We start from the raw sequence: 20,814 nt of genomic DNA, 5'->3' as shown, positions 1-20,814 counted from the left end.
TTTTTGCGAACAGTGAAGAAAAGAATCTTGTCAGTACGAAAATAAATCTTGAAAAAATGAGTTTGTTGACTTTTTTTTTTTTTTTTTTTCCTCCCTCTTGCAAAAGCTAGCAATTACAAAATCACTCCAGTTCTCCACAGTCCACTCCCTGAGTGTCCCAAGTTTAACTTGAGACAACATTCAGATCTGGTTCTTTTTGTGAAAGTGAAAGTGACGTGAAGGCCAAGTATGGCCAAGTTCTTTGCATTTAACCCATTCAAGTTAATGCACACACATTAGGAGTAGTAAACACACACACACACACCCAAAGCAATGGGCAGCCATTTTTGCTGTGGCACCCGGGAAGCGATTTGGGGGTTAGGTGCCTTGCTCAAAGGCACCTCAGTCATTTCCTGCTGGTCTTGAGAATCGAACCCGCAACCTTCGGGTTATCAGTCTGACTGACTCGCTCAGCAGGTTCCTCTTTCAGCCTGCTCCTTGTTCAGTGTGAAACTGTTGATTCAAGTTGTTCACCAATGATTGGTGGAATGGAACTTCCAAACTTCATCTGAACAGCGATCCATTGCAATCTTATCTGCTTTTATCTACAGAACCTAATTTAATTGCACATAAAAGTTCCTTTTTGGAAAGTTGACTAAAGATGAGTCATCATTAAACTATTCGTATATTTCTTATCTATAATGTGCATGCAGTTTCATGAGCTCATGAAAGTACAGGAATATTTATACTTTTAAAAATTAGTCCATTTAAGTCCATTTAAAATGATCAAGTGAAGGCAAAAACAAACTAACAAACTGGTGAAATATGCACTTTCAGTTATATACATACACTACTGTTCAAAAACTTTCTTTTAAAGATCTTTATACTCACCAAGTATGCATTTATTTGATCAAAAATACAGAGTAATATTTTGAAATATTATTAAAAATTACTTTTTTAATGTATTTTAAAATGTAATGTTTTCCTGTGATGGCACATTACTCATTACTGCAGTCTTCAGTGTCACATGATCATTCAGAAATCATTCTAATATGCTGATTTGGAGCTTAAGAAACATTTCTTATAATTATCAATGTTAAAAAAAAAAAAAAATTTATGATACCTTTTTAAGGATTCTTTGATTTAATAGGAGGTTCAAAAGAACGGCATTTATCTTTGTAACATTCTAAAAGTCTTTACTATCACTTTTGATCAATTTAATGCATCCTTGCTGAATATAGGCATTAAAAAAAATCTTCCTGACCCCAAACTTTTGTCGAAAAAAAACAAAACAGGCATTCAGTCTCAACACTTTCACTTCCGCTCTAGAGCTGTATATTGTTTTCTCCCGAGTTCAAATGGTTTCAGCTTTGTCATTTGTAAGTTACTTTGTATACAAGCGTCTGCTAAATAAATAATGTAAATGTCAATCTGAGTCACATCTATCTGCAGGAAAGTCCATCCTACTGACCCCTGTTTTGCCTCTTGCTCCCTCACATGGTGTTTCCCATTTTGCACTGCATTTGTTTCCTGCAGCTTTTTGCTAACCAAATATTACATGCAGCCTATTTACTTCTGAACCAGTCTAAGCCCCCACGTAAGCCCCTCCTGACCGTGGCGAGGAAGAGGAGGGGCCACAGTGTGGGAAAGTGTGATGATAACAGCCTTGTATGTAAATGAGGCAGCTGTAAGTTGTGATAAAGCATGCTATCAGGCTTTTTAAACCTGGGGTGTCTTCAGCATGTCACTGCATGTCGTTTTTCAGGTAGTTTTTGTACGAGTGCATCTTTATGCCTGGTTTTTTTATGCTTGAATGCTTGCGTTTGCACATTCCAGGGTCTGTCTTTGAACATCATCTGACTTTGTTTTGTTTTGCTGTTTCTTTAGTCTGTTATCACCAAGCTCTGAGTTGTACGTAACCATCTCTCTCTTCCCCTTGTATTTTATGTCTTCCTTTGGGGGAGGGGGCAGGGGAGTTGACCAATTGCTAGCAGCTGTTACTTATTTCACAATGGGGCCGCCTCTCTAGCACTGTGTGTGAGTGTGACTGAGAGCTGTGTTGTTAATCTAGGCACATTTCTGCTCGACTTCCCCTCACAACGCTTGACAGGAGTTTCCCTTCAGGTACGAAACTTTTTTTTTTTTTTCTTTTTTTTTACAGTTCTTCTTTAATCTGTCTGTTCCCATATTCTGCTAGTTCTCTTCGAGTTTAAGGGCTGCTGCGAGTCAGCTGTCTTTGAATGTTACATATGGTGACAGTTACTTCGTCTGATGTAGTGTGAAACTGGCTCTTTTTGTTTTGACAACTTTTTTTTTTAAAGTTTTATGAACTTTTTATGCATTTTGGGAGAGTTTTTCTTTTCTTTTCTTTATTTAATTCTACCTTTAATGCGTTTAAAGAGAAATTCTATTCAGTTTCCTGAAGGAGGTGGACTTTGGGTTATAATTTAATCTTTAGACATTACTTTAGAGTGATTTTATAAGCACAGCAAGTTTCTGGAGCAATACTTACTAAAACACTGATTCGCCCAAATAGCATTCTTGTCATTCCAGATATGGGAGAAAAAGAATAGCAGGAATCCTCAAGACAAAAAAAATCGCATAATGTGAGCCTTTGTGCCTCTGAATTCAGCTTTATTCTCCAGTTTGAGACTGAAATGGAGAATTAAATTTTGTTAAACCACTTTTTTCTTTTCTTTATTCAGATTTTTCACTTGTAGATAACCTTCAACGTATGTTAATGACTAGATTATATATGATGCCTAAGGCCATTTTAGAGAACTGTAAAGCTATATTTCCAGTTTTGCTTAAATGACTTTCAAATAGTCGTTAATGCAGTTCTATTTGTATTAATGTGATTCTGTTTTATTGAAGGGCAACTGGTTTCCAGATGTTTTAAATTATTTTATATACTAAAAACTAGGCTTACTTGTTGCATACTTTGTCTGCACGCAAAATAATTTGTAAAGTTACGTGATTTCAGACACATCGGCAGGAGATGTGGTCATGGGGAAATATTTCCTGTGGGAATAATGCTGGTTTCTTAGAAAAAACCTGTACTCGGGGGAGAGTTACTAACAAGCAATCTTACCACAGTATCTCAGGCTTTTCCTCGCCCTCTTCTGTAAACAACTCCGAAAACAGCCATTTTGTGTCTATATGGTAATTTCACGCTCTCTATTTCTGTTCCCTCTCATTTCTTCCTTTGTCAAATCCTGCAGTCTTTTTGACACTATTAATTAGCATCTGAAATACTCTTTGAGCAAAGGTGCACTTTGAAACCAGAATCACATGTTCCTGGTTTACCAGGCCCTTTAATTAAAACAGGATTACTGCGTAGAAACCGCCATGTGGAGTTTGACTCTCTTGTATTTTTTTCTTCCTCTCACAGACGTCCTCGGTGGTGCAGGAGACTCCCATGTGTGAATGCCGGAGCTCAAAATGAACTAATTGACTAGCAGCGACCCTGCCAACCCTTCCCCTTGAGGGCACTTTCAAACCCTCGTTTCATCAAAGCATCATTCCTTCCTCAGGAGAACGCTCATGTGCTTACAAGGTGACCGGACATTCTGGGGAACTCTCAGCAACTTTTGCACGAGGAAAGTAGCACGATGACAGGCCGGCTGCCCCAGAGGCTTCTGCTGTGGTTCTTTGGGTTGTTGGGAATCACAGTACTGACGTTAATCGTGGTGTGCTTGGCTATGCAGATCCAGGTGCCATGGCAAGCGATGAACCTCCAAAGCTTCACCATGAAACATTACAGGTAAAGACAGAACTCTTAAAATGCTATGCGGACTTCTTTACACTCTTAAATATAAAGGTTCCGTGAAGAACTTTCCATCACACAAAATGTTCTTTATGTTATAGTGGAAAACTATTCTTCAGATTATTCAAATGTTCTTCAGACTAAGACAAAATTGGTTCACAGAAACTCAAAATGGTTCTTCTATGGCATCACCCCTTTTGGAACCTTTATCTTTAAGAGTGTAGGTTATTTTACATACACTATGCTTTAAAGGTCGATTCAGTATTCAGATGTTTTTTCCTCTACACACTTAATTGTAGAATTTAGCTGAGTTGCTTTTCGGGAAACATGTTGTTGTTGTTGTTGTTGTTGTTTTTATTAAAGAATACACTACTGTTCAAAAGTTTGGAAGCACAACTGTTCTCAAAATTGATAAGAAATGAGCAGCAAATAAACAAATTAGAATGATTTCTGAAGGATCATGTGACACTGAAGACTGGAGTAATGGCTTCTGAAAATTCAGCTTTGCAATTGCATAAATAAATTATATTTTGAAATGTATTAAAAACGAAAAAAGTTATTTTAAATTGTAAAATTTCACAATATTACCATTTTTACTGTATTTTTAATCAATTAAATGCAGCCTTGGTGAGACTTCTTCAAAAACATTTTTTCAGAGTAAGACAAGCAACAAGTGTTTTTGCATTGATCACCCTGTCTGGTTTCCTTATATATGTGCATATATTCTGCTACATATGTAATCCACACAAAATATACGAGAAGTCGCAATTAAATATTTTATTGACTGACAGCCTATTTTAATGCATGTCAGTGCATTAAAATATAATTGGGAAAGTTGAGCACTCTCTAATTTCAAATGTGCCATTCTTTAAATAAACCAATTTTTAATTAAGGTTAGCTCTTGCAAAAACTGTTTTTCCATTTGTCATTTAGTTAGTAATGTCACAGTGCACATGTTGTCTCTAGAGAGCCTTGATCACAGTGCACACTTCCTCTGCTAATCATTTCAGCATGTTCGCCGTTGCTATGGAGGTGGGCGTCAGAAGCTAAGAAAGTGATTTCATGTCTTGTTGCTCTCTCTGACCTCGCCTTTCTGTAGTGAAAGTGGGTGGGGGGGGTTCAATCTCAATTTATTTGCACAGCGCTTTCCACTATAGGTATTGTTCCAAAAACAGCTTCTCAAGGAATAGTGACATATAAACCCTCAAGCAAGCAGCTAAAAATGGTAAAGACAAGGAATATACTTAAACTTTAGATGTTTAAGTATAGGTGGAAACCAGTCTGGATATCCCTTTTCTTTAGTTACTTTGTTCTCCAGTAAGAGACAGAAATAAACAACGTGAGATTTACTGCACCTTTAAGTCAGTCAGGCGTAGAATCATTCTGGTTTGGCTTCATTCTCTTCTAGAGAAGCGCACAATCATTGCTCTGAAAGTAGGGTTTGTTATGTGAAATGTAGCCCAGATGCTTTTTAAAGGGCAAATCTCTAATTTTAACACAGGAATGGCTTGAGGGAAAAAAAATAGAATAGAATGTCAGGAAAACGCACATTACTAAACTAGCTGGCATTAAAACTTGTGAATCTGTAGAAGTTGTTTTTGGGCCTTACACTTGGAAAACCTGTTGTGCCAGTAGCATGTTATAATAACAATTTATGTGTGAGATTTATGGATGAATAATTAAGTGCTCTTGTGAAGTGTTGACTATTTTGACAGTGTTTGTAATTGATTTATTGTTTTTTTTTTATTGAAGTGTTACTATTGGATGGAAGCTTGTTTCCAACACGGAATAAAAAAATATGAATTAATAGGTTGTTTACACATGACGTCACAGCAGCAGCGCGAATGAGTCTGGAGGGCAGGGAGTGATGTTTCTATATAGGAATCCTATCAAAAACTCAAAATTCGCATGTTTTGCGTCGTTTATGGTTGCTCAAATCGATAAAATCGAGAACCCAGAAGGTGTTTATATCGTTTACATAACTTATTTCGTTTTTTAATTTTAAAAGTTGTCGCCTTTTATAGCGTTTTGCGTCTGCTGATACTTAACGTAAATGAATATGGATACTTGCTTACCTTTTTGACTTGGTTAAATATTCACATTCATGCTATCGTTTGCAGGGAGGAGAAGATATTTTATCCTATTTAATTATAATTTGGTATTTTCACTTCAGTTTTGTAGTATGTTCACAATGTTGATCTGGTTAACGTTACCATGAAAACAGTGTCACGCGCTGCTGTTTCAGCCATCGTATGGTAGAAAATGTCTAAATAAAATAAATGTGTTCAACAAGCTGACAGAAGTCGATCCATTTATTTGTTGGAAGCGTGTAAATGTAACTAGTTTTAATGTTGTCTTTGTAAATATTCACTTTCCCATATGACCACGGAGGAGAATCGGAGGGTCACGTTCAGGACACAGACACGCTGTAGTTTTGTATTTATTTCAACCAATGACAACCAAAATCAAACCCATAGAAGCTCGTGAACAGTTTTGAAGTGGCTGTGTGCAAGTTATAATCATTCACCAGCCGGGTGATCATACTCTAAAACATAATGTTAATTATTACACAAAAACCAAATACAAAACTCAGCAAAGTATGTGATTATTTTGAGTGAAATGCAGTGGGTTTATTTAGTGACATTATTACATTTGCTAGTCGTCTTCCCTCACCTTCTCAACCAAGGCGAAAATGTATTATCGTCCTTTTTTTCCACGAATGATATCGTGAGTTCTTATTACAATTCCCGATTCAGCATGACCTACAATGGCGACATTTTTCACAATCACGACAGAAAATCAAAATACTGCTCTTACTTCACTAGTAGAAAGGCAGTGCGATATAAACAAACACAGACTAGAACTGAACACGGCGTGACGGCAGCTTCACATCCTCTATATCTGCCTCCTCGATGGCAGGAAAGTCTTTTAATTTAGCGGGAAAGTCGCTCCTCTTCATAGCATAAGGATCGCGTCCAACATATGTTGTGATTTTATGTTTATACCTTTCTAAACCAGCAAAGAAAGGACTTTTCCCCATTTCTTCCATTCTAATTTTCACTGCTTGCCCTCCACCGGAATTTCGCGCGTCACCAGAACCACGTGATTGCAAAAAACCTAATTAACTTTTTATCTCACAGTTCTGACTTTTTTTCTTAAATTGCGAGTTATAATGTCAGAATTGTGAAATATAAACTTGCAATTGTGAGAAACATTTTTTCCGAATTTTTCTAGCAATTGCGAGTTTATATCTCACAATTAATTTCTCAGAATTGTGATATCAACTTGCAATTGCGAGTTTTAAAGTCCAATTCTGAGGGAAAAAATACTTTTTTTTTTTCCCCTCAGAATTGCGAGTTTATGGGCCCTATCATACTCCTGGATAAAAATGCTTTGGTGGAATCCGGCTTTTTTTTTGTTTGTTTATTGCGGGTTACACCCAAAACACACCCATTACTCATTAAGAGAATAGGGACAACCCTTTCAGACCATGAGCCAGGCGCACCAACCATTTTTCCCATCCTTAAACTAGCAAAAGTGGATTCGGACATGCCTTAAGTGCACTTGCGCTGTGCGCTTTAGACCGTGCGCTTAGATAGTTAAAATAGTGCCCATAATCTCATGATTCTGACTTTAATACTTGAAAGTGTGTGTTATGAAGTCAGAATTGCGAGATGTAAACTCGCAATTGCAAGAAAAAAAGTCTGAATCGTGAGATATAAACTTGCAATTCGGAGAAAAAAGTCGCAATTACCTTTTTTCATTTTTTATTCCGTGGTGGAAACAAGTGTCCATAGTATTGCGTCTAATCACTGTGTTTTTCAGAGAGATCTTTAGGATTTTGACGAACATAGTAACCAGTTTCCAAACACATTTGCATGACTACACACAATGAAGCAATAACAGGGAAAGGGCGTTCACCGTTCAGACATTTTATACCATCTCATCCTTGTGTTGTCATTTCATTTATACCTCTGTGAGATTTAGTTTGATTACATTTTTCTTATCAGAGACAATGCATGCTTGTTTTCATCAAGATGTGTTTGCTGATGTATCACATATCAAGACAGGTGATACTCTTTAAATGAAAAACAATGGAATATTGATGTATGATTTAGTGTTTGGCCTGTTCCTAATGGCCTCTTCTCTTGAGTTGGTGGTCCTTAGCTTCATTCTTACAGTTAGAAAGTGAAAAACATTGCTTATTTTTTAATTTTCTTGCCCGCAGGTTATATTCTGTCAAGAATTACAGTTCTTCGGAGTATCAACGGTCTTCTGAGAATGAACTGGACACTGCTGAAGAACTGGAGCGAAATTCAGTCCAGCAATCAGATCTTAAGGATTCATCAGAGTCAGAAAACAGTGCAAAGTCTGATCTAGCAAATTTAAACACAAAATCCTTAAAGCCAATGCCAAAAAATGAGACGAAACCCACTGAACCAGACTTTTTTGGTGACCGGTATGCCACGGATGATTTTCCATCACAAACAGTGAGTGTCTGTTTGTGGTTTTTGGCCTAGTATTGTGAACTATCGTGCCTGTGTTAGTATTGTGAGTGAGTGCAATTTCCAGAAGTCACCTGCTTAAATTCAGTTTCATTCAAGTGTTTGTACAAATGCAGTGGTCATTCAAATTTAATGGTCATTCAAATTGGGCAAAAAGCCAGCGGAAGTTTGTAGTAACTATCACAACAGAACAGCAGCATTTTATTCAGATGACACTAAAAAAATACTAAATTAAATGACCCCAAATAAAAAAACAAAACATTACAGTTCCACTGTGAAAACCATCTGCTCTATAATGAAAAAAATACATACACTGCCATTCAAATTTTGGGTTCAGAAAGGTTATTATTTTTTGAAAGAAATTAATACTTTTATTAAGCAAGGATGCATTTCACTTGATCAAAAATGACATTAAAGACTTATATTTTGTTTAAAAAAAGTATTTAAAATAAATGCTGTTCTTTTGAACTTGCTGTTCATCAAAGAATCCTGAAAAAAATGTATCGTGGTTTATACAAAAACATTAAGCAGTACAACTGTTTCCCAAGCTGATCATAAGAAATGTTTCTGTAGCATCAAATCAGCATATTAGAATGATTTCGGAAGGATCATGTGACACTGAAGACTGGAGTCATCACAGTAACACTTTAAAATGTATTAAAATAGAAAACAGTAATTTTAAATTGTAATAATATTTCACTATAATACAGTTTTTACTGTATTTTTATTAAAAAAGAAGCCTTGGTGAACAATGAGTTATGTAATCAGATTACTTTTCAAGTAACTAGTAAAGTAATGCATTACTTTTTCAATTTACAACAAAATATCGAAGTTACTTTTTCAAAAAAGTATAACGCAAGTTACTTTTTCACATTTATTGACTGACAGCTCTCCTGTCCCCATGTCGAGAGAAATAAAGTGCAGAAGCGTTGTGTTCGGTGTGTAAACATGATAGGTATTGTAGTTCTAGTTCCTTAGTATTCCTCAAAATGAATAAAAACAGTGAAATGCAATCTCAGAATTTTATCCAAACCTGTAATAATTAACTATAGTAAATTACACAAATATACTTTATGTATTTAATCTCACTTTATTGACCAATGTCTTTGCTGCTGACCTTCAATGATCTGATTCAACCATACTAATAAGCAAAAATGACTTTAGATTAGATTTAGAAATAAGAGTGTTGAGCTTCCTCCTCCTGTATCATTTGACAAAAATAAAACTTATTTTGTTATTAAAAAACAAACAAGTAAAGCCCAGGTGAGGAAAAGTAACGCAAAAAAATAACGACATTAGTTAATAAAGTGAGATTAAATACATAAAGTATGTGTGTGTGTGTGTGTGTATATATATATAAGAATGGAAAAAATAATGGAACATTTTTTGCTTCTTACTACACCCATAGAACTAACTATAACTATTGTCAGTGTTAATATTTACCCCTCTCTCTCTCTTGCAGAACTGTCCCAACAACATTAGGAAGCATGTGCCTCAGACTCAGTTTTCTGAGATATTTCTACACAGTATTCCAGTGCTTCAATGGGCTAAGCATTTCACCCCAGAACAGTACCAGCGCTTGAGTCACTACAATGGAGCACATGGCTGGGGAGGCATTGATATTGAAGGTGTGTGTGTGTGTGTGTGTGTGTGTGTGTGTGTGTGTGTGTGTGTGTGTGTGTGTGTGTATCTAAGTCTTTTGTACTTGCCCAGATGTTTTTATTATCCAAGTTGTCAGAGTGATATATCCATTAGTGCGCCATTACTTTTGTGCTTGGGTATTGACAGTATTTTGAATTTGAATTGAATTTCAGTTCAGATTACAGGGGAATCATTTAGCTGTTTTGATTGCATATTTGCAGCAAACACGAAAACAGGATGGGAAATGCCACTGCTCATAAAAACAACAAAGCACTTGTAACATTATGGGGGAAAAAGTAGATACATTTCTGATGGTATATTTTATACAGACTGCATAGAATTCAAAATTTCCAGAAGCAATTAAGAAATAAAAAATTAAAATTATTAAATGTCTATTATTATTATTTGAAAAATCCATTGTCAATCTAGTTTTGTGACAAATTATATGAAATGTTAAAAAAAAAAAATTCATATAATTATTTAAATTCATTTTTAATTTTGATTTAATCATATATATTTTTTTTTTTTAAATAAATATCTTAATTTACCTGTGAACTTTTGAAAGATTTTATTTATTTTTTAACTACTTCCGACTTCATACTCATGAACTAAATATATTTAATGTGTAATTGTTTTGTGGATTTACTTAGTATTATTATCATTTAATCTAATGTATGTAGTGCTTAAATTAACATAATATGTGTAACATGGACCAAAACATTTAGTTTTGAGTGTGTTGTTGTTCACAGTGTTGAATAGCTCACTGGGAATTTTAAATACAACCGCAAATCGGTTGATGTTTGATGACTGGGAGAAGAGAAAGAACAGATCCCAGTGTATCCGCTGTGCTGTGGTGGGAAACGGCGGAATACTGAATGGTTCAAGAAAAGGCAAGGAGATCGATGAGCATGACTATGTCTTCAGGTGAGAAGGTTAATCATTAAGAGATACTGATGTTTAGGATGATAGGTTTACATGCATCCATGGTCAAAAACAAATTTTCCTCATAATATACATTACAGCATCAACTCTTTTCCCACAGTGTCTGAAACGATTCGATTAAGGATCAGATCTCACTAAACGCCTCCTTTCCAAAAGCCTACTCTGCTCTGATTGGTCAGATGGCACAGTCTGTTGTGATTGGTCTAGCGCTTACAGAGTTGACAAAAGTGCAGATTTCGGGACCAAGTCGGTACTGAAATGTTTAAAATGTGACGCTTTGAGCGCTGTTGAGTGGATTCGTAAACACCTCTGATTGGCCATTGTGTTGACGTGCACATCAGATATGTCTGTGATTTGCTTTAAATCTACGCTTTAAAAAACGTTGAAATTTACATCAATGATGCTCTTCACCGAGCGCTTGCACAGATGCACGCGGGAGTGTTTGAAAGCAGGCATCCATCGCGCTGATAGACGCCTGCTTTCAAATGCTTCCGCTCCCAAAGCGCTTTCAAATTCAAACGCTGCCGTGCATTGATCATTGTAGCCAATCACAGACATATCCAATGAGCGCGTCAACACAATAGCCAATCAGAGGTGTTTACGAAACCGCTCAACAGCGCTCAAAGCGTCACATTTTTTAAAATTTCAGTACCGATTTGTACCAAAGTCGGTACAACTCTAAACTCTAATATGAACATTGGTTTTACTGTATCAATTTGAGCGTGAGTCCTCATCCTTTGGTAGTGCGGATTCGCTTTCACAGCGCAGAAAACAATGTCTTCACGACATGTTGACAAAATGAACTAAACATTCAGGCCTCAGCTACAACTACAGTGTTTAAGGGGCAGGTCAAGTAGACATTGTTCGCGGGCAGCCAATGAAGACCCATAGGCTTGCATTATGCAAGTTTGTTACAAACCTACATAGGTTTGTGCAGGGAAGTAAGGCCCCGTCCATACAAAGCCAGATCTTTCCCTATCCAATCTTTTTTTTCCTTGTCTCAAGAAATATCTGTGTATACATGAAACTGCTGAAACCGGCTGAAAACGGTGTAGTATACATGCCAGAGGCAAGGGCGGCGTTTTCAGATTTATCCACTCTGGGACCCGGTTTTAAAAAATATCGGATTCACCTTCTGAAAACGCCAGATTCGTCTGGACGAAAAGCATATCCGATACAAAATTTTTGCGTATACACCTAAACATGTCTCCGTGTGGACGGGGCCTAAGGCTCGAATTACTGACGACTCGTTTCAGGCAGAATTGGTCATTTCTTTTGGGAGAAAATAACTTAAAGGTGCCATCGAACGTTTTTTTACAAGATGTAATATAAGTCTAAGGTGTCCCCTGAATGTGTCTGTGAAGTTGCAGCTCAAAATACCCCATAGATTTTTTTAAATTAATTTTTTTAACTGCTTATTTTGAGGCATAATTAGAAATGCGCCGATTCAGGCTGCGGCCCCTTTAATTGCTCGTGCTCTCTGCCCCCTCCTGAGCTCTCGACTCTATCATTGCATAAACAAAGTTCACACAGCTAATATAACCCTCAAAATGGATCTTTAGAAAGTGTTCGTCATGCAGCATGTCTAATCGCGTAAGTACAGTGTTTATTTGGATGTTTACATTTGATTCTGAATGAATTTGAGGCTGTCCTCCGTGGCTAACGGCTAATGCTACACTGTTGGAGAGATTTATAAAGAATGAAGTTGTGTTTATGCATTATACAGACTGCAAGTGTTTAATAATGAAAATAGCGACGGCTCTTGTCTCCTTGAATACAGTAAGAAACGATGGTAACGTTAACCACATTTAACAGTACATTAGCAACATGCTAACGAAACATTTAGAAAGACAATTTACAAATATCATTAAAAATATCATGTTATCATGGATCATGTCAGTTATTATTGCTCCATCTGCCATTTTTCGCTGTTGTCCTTGCTTGCTTACCTAGTCTGATGATTCAGCTGTGCACAGATCCAAACGTTAATACTGGCTGCCCTTGTGTAATGCCTCGATCATGGGCTGGCATATGCAAATATTGGGGGCGTACACCCTGACTGTTACGTCACAGTTGGTGTTATGTTGAGATTCGCCTGTTCTTCAGAGGTCTTTTAAACAAATGAGATTTATATAAGAAGGAGGAAACAATGGAGTTTGAGACTCACTGTATGTCATTTCCATGTACTGAACTCTTGTTATTCAACTATGCCGAGGTAAATTCAATTTTCAATTCGATGGCACCTTTAATCTTTGAAACTTTGCTGACCTTTTACATTCACATTTCACAAACAGCTGTATTACACACTACATGAAAGATAACATCTGAAATAGCATAATTGGAGCACTTTAAATCAGTGTTTCAGGTGACGTTCCAATCATTTAGACTCTAAAAATCAAGGTAACCATGTTTATTGATTAATATCACAATGCTTCTCTCTTTCTGTCTCCCATCTTTAGGGTGAATGGTGCGGTTCTTGGTGGATTTGAGGACGATGTGGGATCCCGGACATCATTTTACACGTTCTCAACCAACACCATGCGAAACTCCATGCGTAGCTATGCTCGCGTAGGCTACAAAGGTCCACCCATATCAAAGGTAACCAATGATGTCAGACTAGTACACATCCATGCAAAGACGAGACGCAGTGCTTCACTTTATATTAAGTGTCTTTAACTTTGTACTAACATTTAATCATTTGATACAATGCACTTATTGTGTACATGCATGTTTTTACACTGTACTTGTATTTAAAAAATACCCGTTTGTAATTATAGCTGTAATTAAATCTGTAATTACACTGTTAACCCTTGAGTTATACACCTAAACCCACCCAAACCTAACCATGACCTTACCGTATCCCACCTCAATAGCAGCAAAAGGGGTATTCAATACAACATCAGCAAATTATTGATATTAAATCAATAATAATGCAATCCAAAAGCCATTTTTATCACTACATTAGTAACCCAATATGCATTTGGCATACATTTTTTGTGCTTTTACTACAGTACATTTAAGATGTGTCTTCCCTGGCAATGGATCCCATGACTTTAGCGTTGCTAACGGCATACTTTACAATCTGAGCTACAAAAACACTGTTTTGTATGTTGAGTTGTGACATTGCTGTTTGCTAACTCTCTCTTTATCTTGATCTCCATCTGTGCAGGAGACCAGGTATATATTCCTGCCAGACCATGATCGAGATTACATCCTTATGAAGGCGGCTTCGACACACACAGTAATTGATAAAGGTCCAGAGCGCAGCAAAAAGTAAATATCATAAAAAAAATTCCTATGTAAATTTACATTTTCAAAGTTTCTTAAACATATCCTTGATCACTATGACAGATACAGTCCAACCCCAATCCTTGTTTTTAGTTAGTTGTGTTTATATAATACAGTACATTATATAAACAATTAAGACTCAATTTAATTGTAATGCCTATCTCTCTCAGACCCCCTACATACTTTGGTGAAGATGTGACAGTAGAAAAATTCAAAATCTACCACCCAGACTTTATCCGTTATCTCAGAAACAGGTAAGCTTTGTAAACAGAGACTAAGGCATAATGCACACTCAGCCAGTCATTATTGCAAAATTAATCCCAGACAGGGAGATCAAGAAGCACAAAGCGTGAATGCACAAAGCACAAAGCGTGACGCATGAATCTTGCACAGCTATAGCGGAAATCCGTTGCAGGTGACAGCGGTCAGATATACAGTTCAGTGGTCATTATACACAAAGAATTGACCACAGAATGCTGTGATCAACTGAAAGTGGCGTGTTATAAATGTTGTATCTTTTTGTTTAGTTTTGTCTTAATTTTTATGTAGATATCCAAGTTTATGACTTTTCTCATTCATCATCAAGGTTCCTCCATTCAAATCTTCTGAAAACGGGTGCGAGAAGAATTTACAGGCCGTCCACAGGAGCAGTAATGCTCCTGGCTGCTATTCATACATGTGACCAGGTATGATTAATCTTTTTATTGAGATTTTAATGATAACAAATATGTGATGTGCCCTGCTGTAAAATGAGTAGAAGCACCCATATCCTCATCTATCCATTTAGAGAAGGTCACAATTGATAAGAACATAATGGCAGTTTTGTACAGATAGACATTATAACATTATACTTAAAATTGTATGCAAATGCCTACAGTAGCAAAGTTTTTCAAAGGTTTGAACACTGTTTTAGTATTTCACAGATGTTAGATGAGTAGTCTAACCAGACAGATGACCTCTGTAACTACATAATAAAGACACCTTGCAGGCTGTATTGCCATCATAAAACCAACCCATTCTCATTGGAAATGAGTCTCTACTTACGTTTTTGCATAAATATACAATTCCCTGCAGTTTCCAGCTAAAATAAACACTAGAGACAGTAAAACGCAAATATTGTTCCTTCTCACACAAATTATGAGTATGGTGGCAGATTATCAATTAAAAAATAATTATTTTCAAGGAGATTCTTGCACAATATTAAGCCATGTTTTACCATAGTGCATGATATGTAAAACTGATACATTTGGAAGTAGGGGTGAGCGATATGACTAAAATCTTATATCACGATATGCGTAATTTTATTTCACAATAATGATATATATCACAATATAGTTATTTTTGCTTTAAATAAGGTTTTTAATAGATCATAATAGATCAATAGATCATTTAAAGAAACGAATACTAGCCAAAAAAGCTTACTGAAGACAAGTAAACAGTGATAAAGAAAGAGCAAATAGAACAAAGACACAAACAAAATAGACCTACCTGAAAAACTTCAAGCACTAGAAATAAGAAATACTTCATAAAACGTAATCAAATGTATAAAACACACTGCATTGTCTTTACTCTGTAAGTTAAATATACATTTATTCTTGTTAAAGTTACAAGTCAAGAGCAGTGAAATATTTTCTATTTTGTTGTTGTTTGATTAGTATTAATAACGACAGCAAGTAAATTTGGATGCTGTCACTTTAAAGGAACACTCCACTTTTTTTGAAAATAGGCCCATTTTCCAACTCCCCTAGAGTTAAACAGTTGAGTTTTAAAATATGAAAGACTAAAATGACTAAAATGTGACTAAGACTAAGGAGCAATTTCGACTTAAAGGGTTGAAAAAATGAAAATTCTGTCATTTATTATTTACCCTCATGCCGTTCCACACCCGTAAGACCTTCATTAATCTTCAGAACACAAATTAAGATATTTTAGTTGAAATCCGATGGCTCCGTGAGGCCTCCATAGGGAGCAATGGACACTTCCTCTCTCAGGATCCATAAAGGTACTAAAAACATATTTAAATCAGTTCATGTGAGTACAGTGGTTCAATATTACTATTATAAAGCGACGAGAATATTTTTCGAGCGCCCAAAAAAACAAAATAACGACTTATTTAGTGATGGCCGATTTCAAAACACTGCTTCAGGAAGCATCGAAAAATCGGCCATCACTAAATAAGTCATTATTTTGTTTTTTTGGCACTCCAAAAATATTCTCGTAGCTTTATAATATTAATATTGAACCACTGTACTCACATGAACTGATTTAAATATGTTTTTAGTACCTTTATGGATCTTGAGAGAGGAAGCGTCATTGCTCCCTATGGAGGCCTCACGGAGCTATCGGATTTCAACTAAAATATCTTAATTTGTGTTCTGAAGATTAACGAAGGTCTTACGGGTGTAGAACGGCATGAGGGTAAATAATAAATGACAGAATTTTCATTTTTGGGTGAACTAACTCTTTAAGATAAAGACTAAGACTAAATCAAAAATGGCTGCCAAAATTAACACTGTTCCACAGCCTTCCACACTTCCACAGTTTTACCGTTTTCGAATCCATTCAGCTGATCTCCGGGTCTGGCAGTACCACTTTTAGCATAGCTTAGCATAGTTCATTGAATCTGATTAGACCGTTAGCATCTCGCTCAAAACAATGACCAAAGAGTTTCGATATTTTTCCTATTTAAAACTTGACTCTTCGGTAGTTACATTGTGTACTAAGACCGACGGAAAATGAAAAGTTGTGATTTTCTAGGCCGATATGGCTAGGAACTATACTCTCATTCCGACGTAATAATCAAGGGACTTTGCTGCCGTACCATGGGTGCAGCAGGCGCAATGATATTACGCAGCGCCTGTGACCCCCTACTTGCATGGGAGCGTGCCTTGCAACCATGGAGACATTTGTGAAAGACACTGTGTAATATCTTTGTAATACACAATGTAACTACAGAAGAGCCAAGTTTTAAATAGAAAATATATTGAAACTCTTTGGTTGTTTTGAGCGAGATGCTAACGGTCTAATCAGATTCAATGAACTATGCTAAGCTATGCTAAAAGTGGTACCGCCAGACCCGGAGATCGGCTGAATGGATTCGACAACAGTAAAACTCAACTGTTTAACTCTAGGGGAGTTGGAAAATGAGCCTATTTAAAAAAAAAAGTGTTCCTTTAAAACCGACTGCACGGATCCATTATACTCGTGCGTTTTCTCTCAACAGTTTAGTTCACTTAAGACATAAATTACTGTGTTTAAATTACACCGAGAAACAGTCTCTCAGAGAGTGCGCACATATACTGAAATTAGTTGTCTTTCACTGCTTATTGCACGTCAATTGTCACCTGCAAAGCTTAAAAGCGCATACAAACGGCGCAGCAAAGAAATGTCACGTGAATGTAACAGAGATAGACACAATAGTCCAAAATCTCTACCGATTGACACATTTCTACCGGTTAATCGTGTCTACCGGTATATCGCCCACCCCTATTTGGAAGTTTAAATCGCATAACCAGCTCCATATATGGCTTTTTCTAACATAGTAAACTTGCTCAGTAGCTCCTCTGGTACAGCATTACATTTGGGAACTGGACCGCTTGGGTATGAGTCCATAGAAACAAGTCACGACACCAAATAAAAGAGCACAAAGACTTATAGAAGCAAGCTAAAATGGCATGGTTGCTTCATGCCTTTTTTCCCATGTTTGCTTTTGTTAACACTATCAGTGAGGTTTAGTCTATATTAATTTTTAAACACAATAGAGCATTACCTTGTAGCACTGCTCACCGTGCATTTAATTTCCAAACTTCCCCAAAACGTACTTCAACCAACATCATAAAACGTTGGCAGATTTACGTTCAGCTGTGCTTTTAGCTCCAATTATTGGATATTTGACTTTGAAAGTGTCCCGTGAAACGCACCAAGTTGCATAAAATATGTCTTTGTGAAAGTTCTGATAACATGATGTTTGTGTTATTAACAGGTTGATGCTTATGGGTTCATGACCCCTGACTACAACTTGTATTCAGACCACTACTATGACAAAGAGCGACGTGTAGTGCGTTTTTATGCCAACCATGACATGCGCATGGAAATGAAGTTGTGGCAAGAGTTGCATCGGGCCGGATTGATGAATCTCTTCATGCGTCAGTGAGAACAAACGGATGAACACTACACATTGTACGTGGCGCTGAAAAAACTGTGAGGCATGTGCAGGACAAACCTGTTATTCTCCCCTAATAAGGCATATTTGCTTTTGAAGGTAAAGATAATATGTTGCTCAACAAGGAATTTGTACAGAAACTATGTAATGAACGCTCTGAATTGGTTTTCTCATGAGAAACAAATGACTGACTAATGTGTCCTGAGGAGAGGGCTTGGTTAGAGTTCAGGAATAACTGAATAGCTCTTGTGTTCTTGGTCGCTGTTTGTTCACACATATTGAATCATTTCTGAGGGATGAATCGTGGTGTTGCTTTCGACCACGTGGATTCTGTAACGTGTGCCTTGGGACTTCTAAAATGATAGACTACCATGGTTTGTGAGAAAAAGTGAGAGTTTAAAGACTTCAGAGCATCACACTTAATCAACCAAAGAGAATATTTTTTTTTAAATGATTTTATTTTATATTCCTGTTCATATGCTATGGAGTATAAAAATGTATAGATGGTCCATCCAAAATGCACTTGTTGCCATGTTGCATCATGTGTAAATCCAGAAGGCTTTTCTATTTTTAAGGGGAATTTTTTGCTATTAAGTTTATAACTTAACTTTACTTGGAAGTTTTAAAGTGCAATATCTTATGTTGACTTCACTTCACAAGCTGTTGAATCAAAATGTGAATTTCTTTTGATTTATTTTATCTATCCCGTTAAGGTGTTTGGTCACTTGATGTTATCTGATGTTATTTGAATGTATTTAATCATTTTTATTACCAAATAATTTAACTGTTATGTTCATTCTGGTCAAATGAACTGGTTTAGAGATTCACCACACTCCTGTTTAGAGTTCAAAAATCACTTCACTTTTATAAAACTTTTATACACTTTTTCTTTGGAAAAAACTTTGGAACTTTTTTTTTGGAAACTTTTTTTTGGGGAAAAAACTTTTATACACTTTTTTTTGGAAACCGGCACTAATTAATAGAAATTGGAAAGCTGATCTTATAACAGGGTGTATTTTTTTTTTTTTAAAGCTGAGAATAAATCTTTTAAAATGGTATTGTTGGTTTTAAATATGCCTCCATTTTGTTCACAGTGCATTGGGATATGCATTGGGATATTGTTTTACTTTTCATCATCTTCATTTTATTTCAGTATCTATGTACCTAAGGGGTGAGCTGACAAAGTAAATTTCCTTATTGGAGCTAAATATTTGCACCAGTTTTACAGTTTTTACTTCCAGTTAATGGGCGTTATTTATATTTGCTTTTCCTTTAAGAATATTTGCTTTGATCACAAAGTGTTTGAGGACATAACCCTAAATCACCTGTCATCAGTCAATACCATAAATTAATACTTTATATTTTAGGAAAACAGAAACACACATACTTAATGAAACACTAATATTAAATCCTGACAGAATGAATGGATTATTATTTTAAGTTATTGTAATAACTTAAAATGAAGTGTGTGTTAGAGCTGTCAACTTATGGAACGAACGCGGCACCAGTTTCGTTTTTTTCCGAAAGTAGATTAAGGCGTAGGACATTCAGCGTAAGCTTTTTGAAGAATACGGAAAGCGGAAGCATGTGCAAGGCGATCATCTGTTTATATAAAGCATATACAGTTGTATTTTTTTCAGAAAATGGCCGATCGTTTCACCCTTATTCCTCGTCTGGTATCGTTTAAAGCCCTTTGAAGCTGCACTGAAACTGTACTTTTGACCTTCAACTGTTTGGAGGCCATTGAAGTCCATTATAAGGAGAATAATCCTGGAATGTTTTCATCAAAAAAAACCTTAATTTCTTTTTGACTGAAGAAAGAAAGACATGAACATCTTGGTTGACATGGGGGTGAGTAAATTATCAGGAAAATTTTATTTGAAAATGGACTAATCCTTTAATTCCTGAAAGAATCAGCTGTTTACACAATCAACTGAATGTCTCAATGACATCATTTAGACATTTACTGCCACCTACTGGCAGATTTAATTTCTTATTTAGAGTATAATTTCAATAAAATTAATTTCATATTTTGGGGATCGTTTGCTGTACCTGTATGACTTTCTTTCTTTTGTGGAACATAAATATTTTGAAGAATGTTGGTAACCAAACTGTTTTGGTGTCTAAATATATCTAAATACCAATTCAGATGCAGCTTCAAAAAAAAAAAAAAAAAAAAATCATGGCTGTTGTAGCCTAAAAGTTGATCTGTAATAAATTCTATATTGAATCAAATAAAGTATTTATTTTTAAAACTACTTTTTGTAATGTATTTGATGCTTTTCTCATTTAACACCTTATTTTACAAGCATATGAGAATGATATATATATATATATATATATATATATATATATATATATATATATATATATATATATAAAATATGAGAGAGAGAGAGAGAGCAATTTCTTTATAATTTGTGTGATGTTTTATATAGTCATGGACAAAATTGTTGGCACCCTTGATAAATATGATCATAGATGACTGTAAAAAATAAATCTGCATTGTTTATCCTTTTGATCTTTAATTC

At 35.9% G+C, this 20,814-nt stretch overlaps 1 protein-coding gene across 2 annotated transcripts; it reads left to right on the top strand.

Moving 5' to 3' along the window:
• The first annotated feature begins 1,745 nt into the window (after window positions 1-1,745).
• On the top strand, window positions 1,746-19,341 carry st6galnac (ST6 (alpha-N-acetyl-neuraminyl-2,3-beta-galactosyl-1,3)-N-acetylgalactosaminide alpha-2,6-sialyltransferase). 2 transcript variants are annotated; one of them, XM_048170440.1, is made up of 10 exons: window positions 1,753-2,103; window positions 3,371-3,742; window positions 7,974-8,235; window positions 9,713-9,878; window positions 10,641-10,815; window positions 13,293-13,431; window positions 14,003-14,106; window positions 14,292-14,375; window positions 14,708-14,807; window positions 18,104-19,341. In XM_048170440.1, exons 2-10 carry the CDS (start codon window positions 3,591-3,593, stop codon window positions 18,272-18,274), a joined length of 1,353 nt encoding a protein of 450 aa, XP_048026397.1. In that variant the 5' UTR covers window positions 1,753-2,103; window positions 3,371-3,590; the 3' UTR covers window positions 18,275-19,341. The 2 variants fall into 2 exon arrangements, with proteins under 2 accessions (XP_048026398.1, XP_048026397.1); XM_048170441.1 differs by lacking the exon at window positions 14,292-14,375 and having other exon boundaries at window positions 1,746-2,103.
• Window positions 19,342-20,814: the final 1,473 nt, after the last annotated feature.

This window comes from Megalobrama amblycephala, linkage group LG20 (assembly GCF_018812025.1).
Source record: "Megalobrama amblycephala isolate DHTTF-2021 linkage group LG20, ASM1881202v1, whole genome shotgun sequence".
NCBI classification, from domain to species: Eukaryota; Metazoa; Chordata; class Actinopteri; order Cypriniformes; family Xenocyprididae; genus Megalobrama; species Megalobrama amblycephala.
The sequence above is the reverse complement of the archived record's forward strand: the minus strand, read 5'-3'. Positions and strand labels throughout refer to the sequence as shown.

Bases quoted from the DNA above. Each gene is read 5' to 3' on its own strand.
- st6galnac (XM_048170440.1), top strand. From the start codon at position 3,591: ATGACAGGCCGGCTGCCCCAGAGGCTTCTGCTGTGGTTCTTTGGGTTG. The intron at 3,743-7,973 runs GTAAAGACAGAA...TCTTGCCCGCAG, and splicing joins TTCACCATGAAACATTACAG to GTTATATTCTGTCAAGAATT. The intron at 13,432-14,002 runs GTAACCAATGAT...CCATCTGTGCAG, and splicing joins AAGGTCCACCCATATCAAAG to GAGACCAGGTATATATTCCT.